Source organism: Colletotrichum acutatum, assembly GCF_030867785.1.
Source record: "Colletotrichum acutatum strain CBS 112980 chromosome Unknown BDZ83scaffold_117, whole genome shotgun sequence".
Classification (NCBI taxonomy): domain Eukaryota; kingdom Fungi; phylum Ascomycota; class Sordariomycetes; order Glomerellales; family Glomerellaceae; genus Colletotrichum; species Colletotrichum acutatum.
The window spans coordinates 37,062-55,810 of record NW_026849111.1 but is presented as its reverse complement, the minus strand read 5'-3'; the positions used below and the strand labels follow the sequence as shown (position 1 = coordinate 55,810).

Below are 18,749 nucleotides of genomic sequence, written 5' to 3'. Positions count from 1 at the left end.
CCCCAGCGACCATTGACCTGTGCATGACGTAAAATGTCACGTGAGCTAGTGTTTCCCGCGTCCGATCCCCGCCGAACTGACCGAGAAGGATGGGCACAGTAAGCGGCTTGCCGGTGGGAAGCCCATGGAAATAACCGATGTGCATTTCTAAGCAGGACCAACAACGTGCTCAAAGAGGCTCATTGCGAATTGCGCCATACCACTGCGAATATTAAACAGGGGCATTTGGGCGCGAGCGTTGACAAGAACCAGCTGTGAATCTCGATCACGGTTTGGACCAGTAGGCAAATGGATCCACAAAGGCAATCGACTAGAAATATCATGTCGAGGAACATTTCTTGACGTTCCCCAAGAGGAGAAAGTAGGGGATCACCCCGATTATTATATACAAGTCAACAGCTTCAATCGCCGACGACTTCAAAATACGGTAAAACTCCACCCCATCTTCAAAGGGGATTTGACGTAGTCCCGGGCATTCAATGGCGAAGCATGCCGTCTTTCATCCTCGTTTTTTCAACATTGATGCGTCCCTCCACAGGGGCCCTTGATCATAAAGTTTTCCATCATCCAAGCTACATGCTGAAAGCGACCGACCAGGGGCTCTTCTCTCTTTATGTCTCCCGAAAAATAACAACTGTACGCCTCTTGATCGTCAAACCGAAACCAGAAGCGCTCCTCCCTAACGTTCCTCATAGTACATGATTCGTGACAGGTCCCCAGAGGAGAAGAGAACCTGCCAAGCAAGAAGAAGTCAAGACCCTCAAGCCAGACACGAGTGAATGCTTCTTGGTCGTCTCTCATCACCGCTCAGTGTCCATGGCGTCGGGATCTGCAGGCTTCTCAGTGGGGTTTGTTGCTTTGGGTGTGCTAGATCGGTCAACTAGCTTGCTCTCTGTGATCGCCTCCGTCAAGGGGCTCACTTGGGAATCTGTCTTCTTCGCCCCAGTGTCCTGACTGCCTCGGCGCATCATGCCGATATCCTGGTGCGAAGCTAGAGTTGGTGTGTTGGCCTGGCTGCCACCTCTTTGGCCGTGGTAATGCACCACTTGCGGAGGGGGTTGGCCGGATTGAAGACCAAGCTGCTGTGTAGGGTACGGATCCAAGTCCTTGCTAGACGTGGAGAACGTCGAGACCACAGGCTGGTGGTATCCGTTGGAAGAGGATTGGCTACCGGTCGGTGTGTGACCTTGAGGGTGGTGCTCTGCTTGCGTCGGAGTTCCAACATCGTTTGGGGACGTAGAGCCTTCGCCAAGGTTACCGGTAAGACTGTTCATTCCGCCTTCAATATCTCGCAGCAGACGAACGTATTCCTCAGGGACGAGTCCGCTCTCCTGAGTTTTCGGGTCTTCGGCTACTAGCCAGCCTTGGCCGTGGCGGTAGGAAACCCATATAATTTGACCTTCCAGCAATGGCAACTCGTTTTCGTTCTCTCTTTCAAAGTCAAAAAGCGCAACGGCTTTGCCGTGCATTTCTTCGTCGGGCGACGTGATGGTGAACTGGTAATCCCGGGAGTATCGTGACTGGTCATCCCCGCGGAAACCTGGAGAGGATGCGGAGCTCGAAGCATCCGAGTATGTCTCCTGTTCGGCGTACTGCCGCGGGGGCAGGTCACCTAGCTGATATGCGTGGCTGGAATGCCGTGCATCGCCGGGAGGGTAGGTAACATATTCTCCGCCTGGTCCATTCGCTTCCCCTCCTTGGTTGAGGTAGTATCGTTCGCTGCCATCACCACTGGTTCCGACGTAGTAGCCGCGCTCCCGTTGTTCGTAGTGTGCTGGGTGCAGCATGTCGTTGCCCGCATCGCGAGAATTTCTCAACCCTGCGGTCCCGCCAAGGGCTGCTGCGGAAGATTTGTGCTTTCGGTGCCTGGAGCTGACGACAGGGCTCGCCAAATCCTCATCCTCACTCCAGGGTGGGCCGTCCCGGAATTCCATGGGTGGCAGGTCGTGGGCCTTGCCGAAGCCCTCTGGCCCCCAGGAGCCAGTATTCCAGGTCATTTTTGTTTCCCAGGCAGCGGGAGGATCGGATAGGCGACGAGACTCGCTGAGGGGAGTGCTGAGGCCAGAAGCAGGATGCGACGGCTCTGGCGGGGGACCATAGTGCATGGGATGCATAATTGGATATGCGAAATCGCGCACCAGGGTGTAGGAGAGACTCGAGGGAAACATTGGAAATATGTGAGAAGGCGGTCGCGAACGCGAGGGGACTGAGCCCGTCGAGTATTGCGACAAGCGATTTTTGGAAGCGTGCGACATTGGTCTCGGTGCGGTCGAGCGACGGCTGGGTGGTGATGTTATTAGTGGCGGTAGTGAGGGGTGATTCGGGTTGGTGGAGGGAGAAGCAGCTGCAGGTGGGGATGTCGCGGGCGAGGAGCTCTGGGACAAGAGTGTGGTCATTCTGAGATTATCGCAATCGTGGAGGAGCCAGCGTAAGGATGACAGGCACCCGATTCGCGGATCCTACGGCGTCGTGTGCCACCAAGCAAGCCAAGTGCTCAGTAGGACCGTCGACCGCACTCGTCGCGCCGAAAATGAAGTAGGAATTCGATTGTCAACAGGTAGTGCCGGGAGCGACGAAGGCTGTGAATTTGAGGGTTTGCGCAAGTGTTATCGTGAGTTATGCTGCGCGCGAGTCGGAGCCGATTAGCCTGTGGGAGGTGCGGGCGGGCGGGCGGGCAGACTGTGAGGATCGCAATTCCGAGCGAGGCGAAGACGAACAGAGTTGGGGTTTGAAAAGAAGGCGGAGCAACAGCAAGCGGGCTTGCTCGCAAGGTGTCGCAAAACGAAAGTCGTCGCACGCGACGCTGAGGGTTGGAAATCGAGTAAGGAGCGTTGAGAACTTAAGGCCGGGAGCGGGCGAAGCGATGAGATCGGCTCGCGGGGTCGCTCGGTGGTAGGCAGGACAATAATGAAGATGGAAGAAAGAAGAGCACAGGATGAGGAGAGCGATGGAGAGGGAGGGGAGAAACGGTGGGAGGAGGAGAAGATGGGAAGAAGAGGAAGAGGAGGGAAGGTGAGGTTGGGAATAGTTCGTTTGGGTTCAGGTCGCTGGCGCCGTTCTGGCTGCTCTGCTACTATGGTGCTGGGCAGCCGCTGCGCTGCGAAAAAAGAGAGTGTCCCCGTCGCTTCTTTGCTGGTGCCGCGCAGGTTAGGTGGTGGTGGTGGTAGTGGTGGGTTTGAGAGGTGAGGTGCCAGCAGCAGGGGAGAGAAAAAAAAGAGGTATATTGCAATATGCGTGCACGAGGTAAAGGTACTCGAAAAGAAAGTCCCGCCGTCTGGTATGGAAAGGTATCCGCAGGTAAGGTAGGCAGCAGGGAAGGTACCTACAACGAGGCAGACAACATGGAAGCAAACACCTCAGTCAACAGACAACAGACAACAGAGCCCACGACGCATCCAAAGAGAAAGAGAGCTCAGGTAGAAGTGGCCGTGCCTTTGCCTTCTTTGCTCGCACCAGACGATGCAGCAGTGAGCACAGATGGGACTGGACTCTTGGACTTCTGGATTCTGGACTCTGGGCTGACCCACGCTGGACTGAAGGTGCGACTAATTCCCGTGGTACCTCGAGGTACGGAAATATGTACCCAACTACCTCTAGCGGCCGTCGAGAAATGACACGATCTCGAAGTACCGCAGCGGTAGACGGATACTTGGTCGTTGTAGGGTTTTTTTTTCTGGTAGGACCAACTGGGTCAGTGAGTACCTTATGGGGGGAGTATGGCCAAGTCCAAGCAACACCAGAGTCTCTTTTTCTAACGGTGGCACCAGGACCTGTGAGCGGACCACTTACCCCTTCCACTATCTCAAGCTACTTTTTGAGTTTGGATCTTGGAGAGCAAGGGACGAAGAACAGACAGTGGGCATCGACCATTGACCATCAACCTCCAACGCACTGGGACTGCACCTTGCTGCTTCTAAGCGCGTCGCGCAGTGATCCTACTGGCTGTGTGCAGTTGGACCTGGCGGGAAGGGGGTGAGGGGTGGTTGATGTGAATAGGTACCTCAGGTAGAGGGGGCCAGAGAAAGGAGGGGGGGATGGATTGGAGGGGAGACGAGGGGAGGAGAGACAAAGGCCAGCACAACAAGCGGGCGTAAGTAAGAGACCGAGAGCGGTAGAGAAAGAGAGGAGAGGGGATTATGGATTGGGAATCTAGGAGTACCTTGAGAGAGAGAGGAGGAAGAGGCTGATGACTTTCTAGTGGGATCCAACAGTTGGAGGAGAGGCTACAGCAATACCTAGACAATTGACAGCAGCAGGCGGGAATAAGAGCAACGACAGTGCAGGATCCAGGAGTGCGTCAGGCAAGGCATAACCCAGACGAGAGAGTGGGAGAGAGGGAGGGGCTGAATCCGGATCGATATTAATCATGGCGGCGAACTCTCAAAGAAACTCGAACACAGCAGCCAGCAGATGCCAGTGCCAGAAGGAGAGAAGCCTCAACTCGGCCCCAAATCGAGTCAGCGCCAACAATCGGGGTCTCTTTCTCTTTCCCATCCTCTGCAATCGGCAGGCGTCGACTGACTGGATCTCTATCCGTATCCGGTGTGGAACGAATGCTCTCTGCCCTCTTTCTTCTCCATTACGGATACCTACCACTCTACAAGCCAACGTCAGATCCGAACTGGAACGGCATATCCTCCGTCATCCTCCACGCCCTCGTGGGTATCATAATCTGGAGACTCTTGTCAGGAAAACAGTAACAGCTCCACCAGGGCAACCTCAAGACTCAATGGAAGTACATCGGCGCCTGTCTCTCTCCTCTGTTGTCCACACAAGCGCACTCAGTTATTCGCCTGCGCTGGCAGGGCACGGGGACTTCATGTCCCCCGTCTGTGTACGAATACGCTCTCCTCCGCCGCGCAGAACTCAAGGTACTTTGGGCTGTCAGTGGGACTGCAGACGAGGTACCTTGGTCTGTACTGCCTCATGTTCCTCACTTGACTACTGCTCATCTCTGGTTGCAGCCGTTGCCCCAGCCCACCGACGGGTTCTCATCTTGCCGCAGTTATCTGCGTCTGTCTAGCATTCGGGGTGGCTTCAGTATACCCGTCGTGCTCTAGCCTCCTACGCCTACGGACCTAATATCAGGGACCTACGAAGTAGATACTCATTACGCACTTCATGGTTCCCCTTTTTACAACGGTCCGATCATCACCTCAAGGGGATCCCTTCGGCAGCCTCACATCGTCTTCCCTGTCGATGACTTTGCCCACGCGTTCGCCGCCGGTGCGGTTACAACCTAAGAGCCTGACTGTACCGACTGACGCGCACACACCAAGGACGGGACGCTGAAGCAGACCTCTTCCCCGCGTGGCCATGTGCCGCCGCCGCCTCGCATTGCTTCATATCCCACACGCAAACACCCAATTGACTCGGCCGTCCGTTGTTCAGACTCACACCCTTCATTAGGCAAACCTGACACTATGATGGCCGTCCGTCCGCACCCTGGGTATGGATTACTGGATGCCTCCTCCCCCAAGGAAGTCTCGTTTCCAGCTCAAACTTTATCCTCATAGAGCCGCCCGTGATCTCCGGTCTTGTCCAGCAGGAATCTGGGCAAAGGACTGCCACCACCTCCGGCCCGACTTATCCATGGTACCCACTGTGTATTCCGGCCTGCACGGAACGGACGGGCAGGCAGCAAACAGGGGGTCGTCCGTACTTTCTGAAAGGCAAATGCTGGGGACATTTGGATTGGAATCCTCTTTCTAGACGCACTGGTTTTTGTCCACTTTTTCTCCACGGCAACGGCCTAGAATCTTCACCAGATACAGAAGGAAGAAGGCTTCAAACAGGGCAAAAGCGGTGCCAGATGCTATTCTTGGTCTTTGGCCGGGCTGTCATCAATAAACCCAATATTGGGTGCTCCAGCATTGGCCGGCGCAGATTCCCGTTCAGGTTGCACCAAGGTCAGACAGCAGCCCGGCCCACAGCTGATTAGCGAGGACGTCCCCGGCGCAAATCACAAAGTACCCAGAAGCAGCCGTCCATTGACATGAGTCTCGCTTTTTAGTCCGAACCGTAACAGCGGAAATCTTTGAGTACACCTGCTGGGGGCCTTGACTGATTAAGGGTGGGTTGATCCCTTTCTCATCCCATGATTGTTGCGCGAAGTTGCGAACAGACCTGGCCAGGGCAGAGCATGGCATCAACACAAGATTGATGACTAGCATCGCGTCACGCTCTTCTCCTTCGCGTTCGCTCACTTGGACTTTAACACTCAAAACCTCTATAGGATGGTGCCGGGTGCTAGATCTGGGAAACCCCCAGTGAACGGACAGCCTGAAGCACAAACCGCCATCTTCTGCTTAGCCATGCGCTATCTCGTTAGCTGCATCTCTCGATCATCAGTGCCAACCGTGGGGCAACCCACAAGCCGACGGATGAGCTTCAGTCGAAATTGCGGTATCGACTTCAGTCACCAAGGTGGATAAGGATATCCATACGTACTTACGGATAGGGCGATGCTGCGAAACTCGAGCGCTGATCGGCGGGCTCCCGTGCAGGATACATCCTGACACGACTTTGTTGCAACTTGCAGCGCCTGCATCTTTCGCTGCCAGCGGCCACGTGTGAAACAGCGACCATTGACACTGCCAATAGCACAATGGAGCTGTCGTGGTCAGAGACGAGCGGGAAAAGTGTAAGGTGGTGAGCAATGCTCGCCCACAATTGCTGTTGGACCGTCTGCCGGCGGGCTTGGTTCATCAATACCGTAACTCAACGAATACCTCCGTACATCTGGAGACCAACCAGCACCTCGGGCTACGCAAGCGACCCTGCAGTGGAATAAGGTATCCGTAAGTAATAATGCACAGCCCGACTGGGCCTAGGGCGAAGCGGGAAGTTGCGAGCGCTGCATTGGGCTGGGCGCAGTAAAACATTCAAGACGGACGGAATCACAGGCCACCCGCCAACCCCGAGAGACAGATATTCCTCCGATGATCAGATCCAGTTCTATTGCTTCCTTGCGGCAGCCCTCCCAAGGGTACGGAGTGGCACCGCAACACACAGTTGATGGGCCGACAGCAAGCCCCCGGGAGGAGGTCTAGCCCGTGGATCCTTCAAGGACTGGACGAGACGGTCAAGAGCCCCCATTTGGCGCACGATCGCTAAACCCAAATACTGGCAACGACTCTCAACTGTTTGCACACATCACATTTATTCATTCAATCGAGAACGAGCAGCTGGCTCCAACTCATGCCCATTTGCAAAGACTTTGGGGGCTGGTTCCTTTCTGGCTGAGCTCCCAACGCCATCAGATGTCTCTGTACCCATTGGCTGTTCTAATTCTGGACAATGTGCGCCGTGCACGGCAGCTGCGTTTGGGGATGTTGGGGTCGTCTTGATTGGTGCCCTCCAAGGTGTCGTCTGTTTCAGAGTATGTGAGCGCCTAAGAGCCAATCATGCTGGTTCATCGCAAGCAGCCACGTGAGTTGGGCCATTTTGGCTGTGAGTGTATGGAAGCTCAGGCACCCAGATTGAGCCTCAGGCAGGAAGGTGCCGTATTTCAGGTTCGCGAACCTTTGGCCTGAGGCCATGAATCCGATGGCACCCGTCCCGCCCTGCCCTGCTCTCAAGGCCCGACATTCAGCCGAAAGCGAGCTATCCAATTCTTCACTCAAAAAGAACGTCATTAAGGCTCTTGCATCTTTCAACTGTCAAAAACAAAGTCAGTGTCGAACTCGGAGCTTTCCAACAGCCCACGACAGGGCATCACTGGAGATTTAGATAGAACTTCGGCGACACTTCTGGCAAAGGCCACAGGCGGATGCTAGAGAAACACATTGATCGAAACTGATCAAATCACCCCCAAAAGGTAAGGAAAAAGACAACTTCGCGACGAGCCTGGGAAAACACTGGCCGTCCTTTTTCGAGCTTTTCCATGATGAGATTCTTTTTATTGGAGCTGTCTAAATTCCCCATGTTGAGACACTTTATTACCTTATACGCTTTGTCTGAAAAATCGCGCTCAAAACTCTTTTCATGCCTTCGAGCATCTAAACAAATGGTGTTCTGAATATTGGCTAATTCGGATACAGACCAGATTTCTTCTCAACATCTACGACTGAAAGCAACGACCACCGGCTTTTCGACTTCTTTTTTTTTCTTACCTAACCGACCCGCTGGATTTTCCTCTCTTGCTGACCTAAACATTGTTCTGCCCGTTCCATTGTTGACCTTTTCCGACGGCCCCACGTTTTTCCCATAATCATCCATCCATTTTGACTGCTCCCCGTCGCGCGCCTGTTGATACCCACTCCGTAATACTTCGTGGAGCTACCGACGTCCGTCCTCCCATACAATCAGTACCTTACTCCGTGCCGTACCTATCGAGCTTGCTTGTCTGCCCCACTCAGCATCGTCACTTTCCATCGCCATTACAAAAATCACCAGATTACAATCACAAAACCATGGAGGTCGCAAATGGCACCGGCGGCGCTGCTGCAGCCGCACCAGCTGGCGCAAACTCGACTGCACCTTCTGCGAATGGCGGCGATGCTGCTGCTGCTGCTTCTTCAAGCGAGTTCAAGCTCAAGTTCTGTACGGTGTGCGCGAGTAACCAAAATAGGTACGATATAGATCAAAGTTCTCTTTTTTTTTTTTTCACCATACCCCAGATTTTTTGTCACGAGAGAGAGAGAGAGCACGATCATGCTTCCTACATGACAACCATGGACCTTGCCCGCATCCCTCATCGAATCCATGACCCAAGTTCGGAAGAGAGATAATACTGACCAACCCTCCTCCCAAAAACAGATCAATGGTCTCCCACCTCCGCCTCGCCCAAGCAAACTACCCCGTAATCTCCTTCGGCACAGGCTCCCTCGTCCGCCTCCCGGGTCCCTCAATAACCCAACCAAACGTCTACCAATTCAACAAGACCTCGTACGACTCAATCTTCAAAGAGCTCGAATCAAAAGACACGCGCCTCTACCGCGCAAACGGCGTCCTCAACATGGTCGACCGCAACCGCCACGTCAAATGGGGCCCCGAACGCTGGCAGGACTGGCAGGTCGGCATGCCGCGCCTCACCCACGCCGAAGACCGCGGCAGCGTCGGCGTCGAGGGCGGCGTCGTCGATATCGTCATCACCTGCGAGGAGCGCTGCTGGGACGCGGTGATTGATGACCTCATGAACCGCGGGAGCCCCCTGAACAGGCCCGTTCACGTGATTAATGTCGATATCAAGGATAACCACGAGGAGGCCAGCGTCGGTGGGCGCGCGATTCTGGATCTGGCCAACGCGTTGAATGCCGCGGCGACCGAGGAGCGCGAGGCTGTGGGCGCCGCGGCGTTTGATGGCGGGAGCGCGGCGGGCAGGGCGAGCTTTGATGAGAGGGTGCCGGATATCTTGGCTGCGTGGCAGGATCGGTGGCCTCACTTGCCTGCCGTGTGGACTCTTGCGTGGTTTTGAGAGATAGAGAGAGAGAGAGAGCTGGAAAAGGGCGGAACCCTTTTCGGCCCTCCGCTTGGAGTCGTGCGGACTGAGATACGTTCCGTATTGAAGGAATTTCCCGACACAACGAGTCAAGAGGACGACGTGCGGGAGGAGACGCTACAGTATCACCAAAGTTGATGGCTTTATCGGTCCGGTGCGAAAGGCGTACGGAGGCTTGGAAACACTTCCCGAGCGCCACCGGGTTTCTATATGAGAACCGGCGCAGATATGCCCGTCACGATCACGACCCTGATCACCACGCACGGACGAGATCTCGGAAAGTCATGGATCAATCCTCGTAAACAGATTACGGCTGCGGCTCTTCAGTATCGATTGACATGGTTTATTAAGTGGCTTCTCTATCGCATGGCGAGAGGATGGGCCATGCGAGGCCCGAATTTGAGCTCCAAAACGGAAAGCAGCTCGGGAGAGAGAAACGGAGCTTGCGATTCTATATATAAATCAGGACCTGACATGCTTATAGCATCATCAGATGAACAAGGTTATATGGCAGTCATTGACTGAGTTGGTCGCGGAAATGAACACATCGTTCTCGCGTTACAACGTGGAACGTAAGCCATAGCCGAGCTCGAATAACAGAGGCGGCGAGAGAAATCTTGGAAGATGCGGCTCCGCTATCGAAGTTTGACCCGGGCAAACTCACTCAGCCGTGTCAAAAATGCGAATCATGAGAACGGGAGACTGGAGCATCTCCAGCCGGGAAGGGAGCTTCGGGTTCGGGAAAAGATACTCCCAACACACAGACGAACTATGAAATAATGATAACACTTCCCAAAAGACAGTAAAAACAATCCCTGAATCCTGGTTATGGAGCGAACAAGCCGTGCCGAACTTACCTTTGCTTTATTGTACTTCTAGTCACGCAGAGGACCTGCAGACTGCGACTGGGAGCCCCAAAAGCTCGAGAGTTCAATCAGACGCCCGCGTGCCGTTGCCGTTGGGCCGTTGTTGGTGTCCCTTTAAGCTATCGATGCCGCGTTTCGGAGCTAGCCTTAGTCGAGGCAAGTTTCACGAAGCTTCGAGTATCCGTCATGGTGGTGTGGGTGTGTGTGCTTCCGCTGGAACGTGACCGGGGCTCGATCCCTCCCATATCTTCAAGTTCCAACGGCGGCCCTGCAGCCCTTCCGTCTCTGGGGGGCTGACTATCCCGTAGTTAGTGTGTGTTCGGGATATGTGGTGGCCCGGGAGATCTGTGTGATTCAATAGACTATTGTGCCACGGACCGTGAGGTTGCGTTGAACACACGGCATTCTAGAAGATTTTCGGGGTGGCCTCCTGGCAATAGCACGCTGCACTATACTTAACGCTCAGTAATGAACCGGACTCTAGTGACCTTCTCATCATCTTGCGTCACTGCGCGAACTCCGTAGAACAGTAGTCGGAATGTCCTCCGGCTAGACGGCAACAGTTGACTGTCGCTGCGGTGCACTGAGTTGCGCGCACAATGGTGTTGTCATAACTTGGATAACTCCGTACCCCCAAACGAATTTTCTTCTCCGGTGTCACCAGATGCCAACCTCCAAGAAGACTGTCTAGGCCTCGTCGTCATGGGGAACTGGCAAAGCCTGTGTCCGCAGATTGCACGCGGATGAACCGGACAGCCCAGGGCTAGGAGGTTTTGGAGCGGTGGAGATTGCGTACGCGAGCCCGCGTACCGTAAAGATCGTATCCGCGAATTCTCGTGTAAGACTCAGAGAAGACCTGGCGATGCCATCTCAGCCCGTCGAATGTTCGATGGCATGGCCAAGCTTCATTCCCGTCTCAGGCCCTCAGGGTGGCCGGGTCGGGCAACGGGAGGGGTTTATGCGGTCTGAAGGTACCTTGCACTGTCACATGTCCCCCGTTGAGCCTCACCTCGTGGCCGGGTCTCCCACCCCAGAGCGTCTGGCTCGGGGCGTTGACTGATTGGCTCGGGAGGGTGAGCACAAGATGCTACCGGTACCGAATCAGGTTGTGCTCGAATGTCGCCGTGAAAATGCGTACGTTGAAAAGCACCGATAGCAGGATGATCGCAGCGCGGCAACGATGCTGGGCAGCTGGTCTAAGAGTTTGGCCAGTGATGGAGGCAGACGCCTTCGAGATGGGTGCTAGATTGGGGATCTGGATCTACGGAGTAGAGGGATGGATCCCGCTTTGTGGTTCCAAGAGGGCTGGACCAGTCGAGACTCTGGTGAGCAGAGTGTTTGTCGAACCAAAGAGGAAGCGCAGGGCGGGCAAGATGAGATGTAATCTTAGGCGCAATAAAGCAATGCATGGGGGCCGGTGAGGTTTACGCACCGGTTGTCCGGACAGAAGAACCAGGCATAGGAAGAAAGGTAGCGGCGGCTGAACGGGACGCGTGCATGGTACTTCCCGTTCTGGAAGTATGGGAGAGCGCTCACCAGCACCAAGGAACAGCATATCGTCGCGATGGAGCTGTTCCTGAACATGCATTCTTCCAGTGTGATTCATGGCTTTGCAAGCTGCTTGCCCAAGAGTCTCCCGATTGTCTGGCCACAGAAGCTGGTAAAGGCAGAGCCAAGAGTCTGGGGTTGTCAGAGACATCCGCATGCGTACGGACAGCAGCGTAGGGCGGAATCTGAAGGGCAGAGACGGACGACAAGCAACGGTGACAGCTTGTCAAGGGGCTTCAGAGGCAAAGCCAATGCCTCGTCCTGCCGCGCTCGCCAGCCAGCGTGCCAGCATCCCGCGGCCTTGAAAGGACTCGTCTCGAAAAGGTAGGCGACTGTCGAGCTGGGTCCGGCACCCCCTTGCGCAAGGACGCAAGCAAATCGCATCTCCACCATGCTTAAAATCTATCCATGTCAGTAAGGGCAGGGGAAGGGAGGGCAAGCCGCAAGGCACGTCTCCTGGCCGGATTTGCCCATGCCCAAAGCTCAGCAAGGCCCTTGTCGTGGTCTCCAATTCTTGTCCCATTTCCCACAGACACTGCCACCGTCGAGTGACAGGCCGGGCCCTGGAGCACATCCACCTTTGAATTTTGCTGCTAGCGCGCGCCAGGTGTGATGAACCAATGGGTAGTGGAAAGGCCGCGCCATCACGGCATGGGTAGAACACTTGCTCAGGGGTGATGGAGGCTGCATTGGCCCTGGAGATCTGGGCCTGCAGGGTTGCATGAATGAGGGCTGGTTCCTGAAAGTCCATTATCCGCAACAAAGAGAAGGAGGATGTCGTTGTGTGGCGGACAGGCGGGTGGGTGTGGATGGATCGATAGATACAAAACGATGATGATGGTGTCGATGATGTAGGTAGAAGCGGGTGGGAGAGGATCGTTCGAGGTACAAGTATGTCTATCCGTAAGGTGTGAAAGGCATTTTCCAGCTGAGAGATGGGGAAGGAGTCATGGACTGCACATAGGTTTTCGGCAATGACAGCAACTGCTAGCAACAGGCAAGATTGAAGAGAGAAAGGAGCACTTCCTTGCTGCTGCTGCTGAATGTGTGGTAGGTAGGATTTGTGGATGAACCCGCGAATCATTAGCAGTCTACCGGGACGGTACGTACAACCTCAAAGTTGCAACGGTTACCTTCAAAAGCTCAGTGTATCCTGTATGGTACCTACTGCGTGATAACCGGTACGGGTATGAGTGTCATCAGTGATGAACCGTTCCTGACCCTGATTCTGTTCTTGCCAATACCCGCGTAATGTGGTAGTGAAATCCACTTACCCAGTCACCCATCAAGACGGCGATGGCGCAGCAAAGTTGGGGCAATCTTGATGATGGGAATCAGGATTCCGCGTCTCTATAATTACTTATCAATAGGAAGTATTCGTACATCTCTCGTTTGGACCTTGTTCCTCAGGGTCCAAGGTGGAATATTCGCACATTCATCTGTATGTCTTGAATCGTGCCGTGTCTTTGAATTTGTCTCGTTCAAAAGACCATTGTGTCTTATCCCCCTTTGCAGACCTTTGCCAATCAGGCCGGAGATCGACTTGCCAGCAACATCTACCAGTCCATTTCAGTCTTGTAGAGATTCAGCTGGACCGGGGATGAATGGGGACTCGGAGGGACCTGCGGCGCGGGCATTCCAAGCTGGAAATGAACATGTAGGACGAGACTTTACTCACTTTAGCCCATGGCGATAGGCTTCTCTCTTCCGGTATCCACCAGGGTTAGCTTGTTTTGACCGATCTCTGGCTTTGTGGGAGCTGCCCGTCCATGTAACGGCACTTGCCTTTTTGAACCTCGACTCGAGTCACTTGTGCAACTTTGGGTTGGTCTTTGAGGTGAGGCCCGACGACGGGGATAACTTTGAGCTCCTGTCTCTCCCTGCAACTGGGGGAAGAAGAAACAAGTGTTTGGTGCTTGGGATGGTCTGAGCTGGCTCCCTCCATCCGCTGGGACGGTGCCATCTCGAAGGTATCGCATCAGTAGCTGTGGTTGTACATCTACATTGGGCCACGGATGAATAATTGGGCGGGATGATAACGTACGGACTGGTCTACCGGTAAAAAGGCTCCCTACTATCACCACCATTATGCGTGGATCGTCAGAAAAGTCATCATTGATGATGGACGATGGAGTATGAACATGGACATTGGAGCAAGTGGCCCCCAACATGATCCCCGGAGGTGACCCAAAAGAGATTGATCATCGCACAACCACGGTGGAGAGTCGCAATATCATCATGGGCAATTTCACAAGTACCACGCGATGCATTCTCCAGCCATGATCGGGTGTCTGATGCTCCCAAGGGTACAAGTCTACAAGAGGAACAAGACATGACAACGGCGGGCTGTGTTCTCCAGCGTCATTTCCCCTCCTCCACCCCCCTTACCCCTTCCCGGCAGAGGCCCCCTCCCCCCCTTCCGCTAAGGTTGCCGTGCGTGCGTTCCTCCCTCTTCCTCCTCGAGATAGGTACCTTAGGAACTTGGGTGGTTGTAACTTGTATCTTCAAGCAAGTCCATCCTTTCAGGTTCCCTACAGCAACTGCGAACCAGCGCTAAGGACAAGCTCCAGCGCCCAGAGCAGTCCATCAACACTGCAATCGCTGCCCACAACCTTTATCAGTGCGTTCAGTCCATTGAAGGTTCCTACGTGCTACCGCCGGGTACCTAAGCAACTCGCGAGTCCTCTACTTGCCTGCTTGTATCTTTCCATAACAACCATACCACAAAAGTACATCATCCAGCGTAGTTCGTGGCCCAGATCCTCCCGAGTCCCCCAGTACCTCCCCCCAAAATCCACTGGACTCGCCCATTCACCCCCCTTTTTTTCTCCCAACCCCCAGGGCGGCAGGGCCCCAGCAGCTCCTCCTTCCGGTTCATCAATTGGTTCCATTGGTCGAGGCATCCCAGCCAGTCACCTCGACGTTTCATGCCTCACCACCTCCGTCGCGGATTCTGCTCTTGTTCTGCTTCTCTATCCGTACGTCGTGGGCCTTGCTGCATGCGCTCTGCTTTGCCTTGCTCTCTACTTTCAAGGTTGCCATTTGCTCTTTCAACCTTTTCTCCCACACTACTCCGTACCTTACCATACCTTACCGATACCTTATTCTAATTCGCCTTGCGCTTTGTCTCTGCTGCAACCGCAATTGCAAACTGCAACTGCACCTAGCCGCCCTTTGCATCTTGTCCCACGTCTTCTCTGCGGCATTTGCTTTTTCTTTGCATCCACCACCGTCAGAATATCCCCTTTTGACACGACATTTCATCCTCCCGCCCTGCCATGCCGTGTCGAATCTGCCGCCTTTCCGTACATTGACGCTTGAAAGACACGGATTGGAAGAAACCAGAACCCCTTTCTTCCTTTCACGCCCCTCTACCGCGATATCTCACTACCAGCCTGCGACACATTCCTCGACCGTCTCCAATACTTTCTTTATTCACCGTCCCGTCGCTTGAACCTGAACCTGAACCACACGCAGTCCAGTGCGCACACCCGCCCAACCTTTCACCGACCTACTCCAAATAAAGAAAGCGAGAAAAAGGTTCTGCGACAACACGTATTTAGGTTGGCTTTTGGGTTTTCGCCTTGGTTTTGGGTACGAGCGTATACCTGATTGGATTAGAATTCTGTCACACACGTCAGGCGAGCGTGCAGGACGAAGAAGAAGAAGAAGAAGAAACGTTCAGCTGCTACTACCCCCGACCGAATTGAAAGACCCGTCCTTCGAACTCGACCTCGACCTCGACCTCCTTCTCGACTTCGATACTCCCTTTGTTCGCTGCGCCGCGCCTCTGTTCCTTCGACAGCCTGCCGCTCTTCTACGCGCGAACATACTCCTATACAAAATTTGTCCAGGTCTACCATGAACGGTCGCAATGCGCCTCTCTCACCTGTCTCTCTAGGTGGAAGCGAGTGGTCTGTTGGCAAATACCCGAACATCAACGACGACCCGTACGCAAAAAACCGCGGCAACATCGTATCACCCCCGAATTCAGGAGGCTCCAACGGGGCCATGAATGGCAATTTTCCTCCCGGTCCCCGGAGCGCCGGCGGTCCCTCACCGCCGCCCTCCGTCGGCCGATCCAGCAATGGCACCAATATGTATGCAAGGAGCGAGAGCGGACGGAGTATCCGCGAGGAACAAGCCGAGGGCATACTGGGCGAGCATTACGTCGCTCTAAAGAACTACCTGAATGGCGGTTCCGGTGGGAAACCAACACCCCCGAATAAGGCCCGCGACAAGCTGTTGCGCCTGTCGTCTGTCCAGTTTCTCGAACTCAGTACCGATGTCTTTGACGAACTTTTGCGGAGACAATCCCTCGGCCGCCGACCTTCGGGTCCTGGCGGTCAGGGGCCACCCCCTTACCTGATGCCCGAATCCAACTTCCATCCCAAACGCAACCAGGCCAGGCAAAAACTGTCATCCCTTGGTCCCCCGCGCTTTCGTGATCTTGCGACTGACGTCTTTTGCGAACTGGAGAGAAGGTTTCCCCGCTTTGCCGCTGGAGACATCCCTAGAGTGGGTAGCCCCGTATCGGTCCGCTCGCAGGCGACAGTCAACGGGAATGGCTATCCTCCCAGGAGTCAAAGTCGGATGAGGCGGCCCTCAGACGCGAGCTCTATGAGAGGGGGGCCACCACCGCCCGACCCCTACGGAGTGCCTCCATCACCGGGTATGCCTCCGAATGGCGACTACAACCGGCCGATGCAAAAACAGTTTCAGAGCAATACAATCGTGCCGAACAAAAGTACGATGGTGGAAGAAGACGACGATGGCAGCCCGAACGAAGACGAGGAAGCTTTTGGCCTCGAACGAACCGCGACTAATCGTAGCAAGAGAAGCGAAGTCACGGAGCGGAGCGCCGTAGCATCAGAGGTGATCTTTACCCAAAATATTCTCGTATCGAGTGGAGACATTAACAGCTATGACAGGCCGACAAGAAGCTTTTAGACGAATACCAGACTCAAGTGCGCGACCTGCGGGAAAAGCTTGACGTTATGGAGGATGCCATGAAGAAGAAGGACGACGAATTGAACAGTGTTCTGGATGGAGAAAGATCACGGTCAACAGCCGCGAATATGGAGAAGCAGGAATTTAGCGACCTGCGTCTTGGCCTGGAGAACAAGCTCGCCGAGGCTCAAGATCTTAACGCGTCGTTGAAGCAGGAGCTGGATCGCATGCGAGACGAACACGCCAACGAGTCTCGGCAATTAAGAGACCAAATGGACGAATTGCGCTTGTCTAGTGCGGCTGCAGGTGCAGCCAACTCTGGCAATGCGGATAGGGAGCTGCAAATGGAAAACCAGCAACTTCGCCAATCTCTGCAGGAGCAGCAACAGGTTACGGAAGAGGCTCGACGCGAGGCCCGGGAGTTCCTCCGCGAAATGAAGATGCTTTCACAACAGAGCGGTTCAACTTGGCAAAAGCAGGAGGAGCTAGAGAAAACAATCGAGCAGCTGGAAGCAGAGGTTCGAGATTGGCGCAATCGCTACGCACGAACAAAGACACAACTTCGCAGCATGCGTGCTTCCTCACTAGGACTAACCGTCGAGCAAGATGCCTCAAAGTACATCAGAGAAAAGGGGTTTGCACAGGACGGTGGTGCAGTTAAGGACGTCCACGTCACCAAATTCCAGATCGCCATCGACGAACTCCTCCAATGCGCGCGCGCGGAGAACCCGGACACCGTCATTGACGCTATGAAGCAAGTCGTTGTCAGCGTTCGCCGAATTACTAAGGATATCGACGAGGGTGTCGCTACCAACGAGGAGCTGGCGCAGCAGCGTTCTAAGCTGAAGGGCAAGATCTCTTCGACGGCCAACCACCTCATCACGACATCCAAGAACTTTGCTTCATCGGCAGGCATCACGCCAGTTTCCCTCCTCGATGCCGCCGCTACTCACCTGGTTGCCGCTATTGTCGATCTCCTCCGAGTCGCAAAGATTCGATCCACGCCCGCTGGCGAACTCGAGGATGAGGACGACGGCACAATCACCCCCGTTGACTCGACCGGTTTCTTCTCCCCGAGAACGGCCTCGAGACAGGAGTCGATCATCCAGGAGTCTTTGCCGCCACTGGGACAGGCACCCGCACCATTCCGTGGACTTGGCGGTGGCCGAACCAGCATGGACTCCTCCGCTTACAGCCCCATCAACTCCCCTCGCCAGTCTGCGGACGCCTACAACCAAGCCCGGGGCGCTAGTGGTATGAACGGTATGAACGGTATGAACGGGATGGGTGGTTTTGCTGGCATGAACCAGAACGGGCCAGCCAATGGCTACGGTAATGGCATGCGACAACAGGATAACCGGGCCGAAGATCTCAAGATCTATCTCGAGGACCAGACCGCGATCTTGGTCCAGAACATCCAGAACTTGGTCGGCTCCATCCGAAGCGATGCCGCCATCAACCAGATCACATCCGAGATCAATGGCATCGTAGAGGTTGTCGACAAGGTCATTGGCGAAACCGAGGCATCTGGCAATGGCGGTATGATTACCCGACTCGTCGCTTGCCGGGACCGCCTCTTGGAAGCTAGCGACCGTGGTATGGACATTGACCGCGGCCAAGACGTCGGTGCCACCGGGCGCAACGATCGCGAGTGGAGGATGTGGACGCAGACCTTGCCGCCCATTGCTTTCGAAATTGCTCGGGAGACCAAGGAGCTGGTCCAGCGCGTCGACCGAATGGTCAGCAATGGAGACGACGACTTCTCTTAAATTCGGTTCGAGGCTCAGAGAAGTTCCGAATTCAACCTTTCCCCCCAAAGATGCGCATAATCTTGAAACGACAACACCACACAACCCTCTTTTCCACTATCGGAGGAGAGTTTTGATACCCCTGCTGTCCTCGGGGCGGCTTTGCTTGCATTTATGTGTTTTGCGAGTTTTGGG

General features: G+C 54.7%; 4 protein-coding genes across 4 annotated transcripts; 3 read left to right on the top strand and 1 right to left on the bottom strand.

The window, feature by feature from the left end:
- Nucleotides 1-800: 800 nt before the first annotated feature.
- On the bottom strand, nt 801-2,255 carry BDZ83DRAFT_722876 (SH3 domain-containing protein; the record flags this gene model as incomplete). The annotated part of the gene is made up of 1 exon (XM_060512515.1): nt 801-2,255. One exon carries the CDS (start codon nt 2,253-2,255, stop codon nt 801-803), a length of 1,455 nt encoding a protein of 484 aa, XP_060360486.1.
- A 975-nt stretch (nt 2,256-3,230) lies between these two features.
- Nucleotides 3,231-5,108, top strand: BDZ83DRAFT_761631 (uncharacterized protein; the record flags this gene model as incomplete). Its single annotated transcript, XM_060515191.1, has 2 exons — nt 3,231-3,567; nt 4,777-5,108. The coding sequence occupies 2 exons, from the start codon at nt 3,231-3,233 to the stop codon at nt 5,058-5,060; spliced, it is 621 nt and encodes a 206-aa protein (XP_060360485.1). The 3' UTR covers nt 5,061-5,108.
- A 3,078-nt stretch (nt 5,109-8,186) lies between these two features.
- Nucleotides 8,187-9,535, top strand: BDZ83DRAFT_44686 (RNA polymerase II subunit A domain phosphatase SSU72). The gene is made up of 2 exons (XM_060503143.1): nt 8,187-8,572; nt 8,761-9,535. Exons 1-2 carry the CDS (start codon nt 8,415-8,417, stop codon nt 9,416-9,418), a joined length of 816 nt encoding a protein of 271 aa, XP_060360484.1. The 5' UTR covers nt 8,187-8,414; the 3' UTR covers nt 9,419-9,535.
- A 5,979-nt stretch (nt 9,536-15,514) lies between these two features.
- On the top strand, nt 15,515-18,582 carry BDZ83DRAFT_44609 (uncharacterized protein). Its single transcript, XM_060503138.1, has 2 exons — nt 15,515-16,731; nt 16,788-18,582. The coding sequence occupies exons 1-2, from the start codon at nt 15,718-15,720 to the stop codon at nt 18,573-18,575; spliced, it is 2,802 nt and encodes a 933-aa protein (XP_060360483.1). The 5' UTR covers nt 15,515-15,717; the 3' UTR covers nt 18,576-18,582.
- Nucleotides 18,583-18,749: the final 167 nt, after the last annotated feature.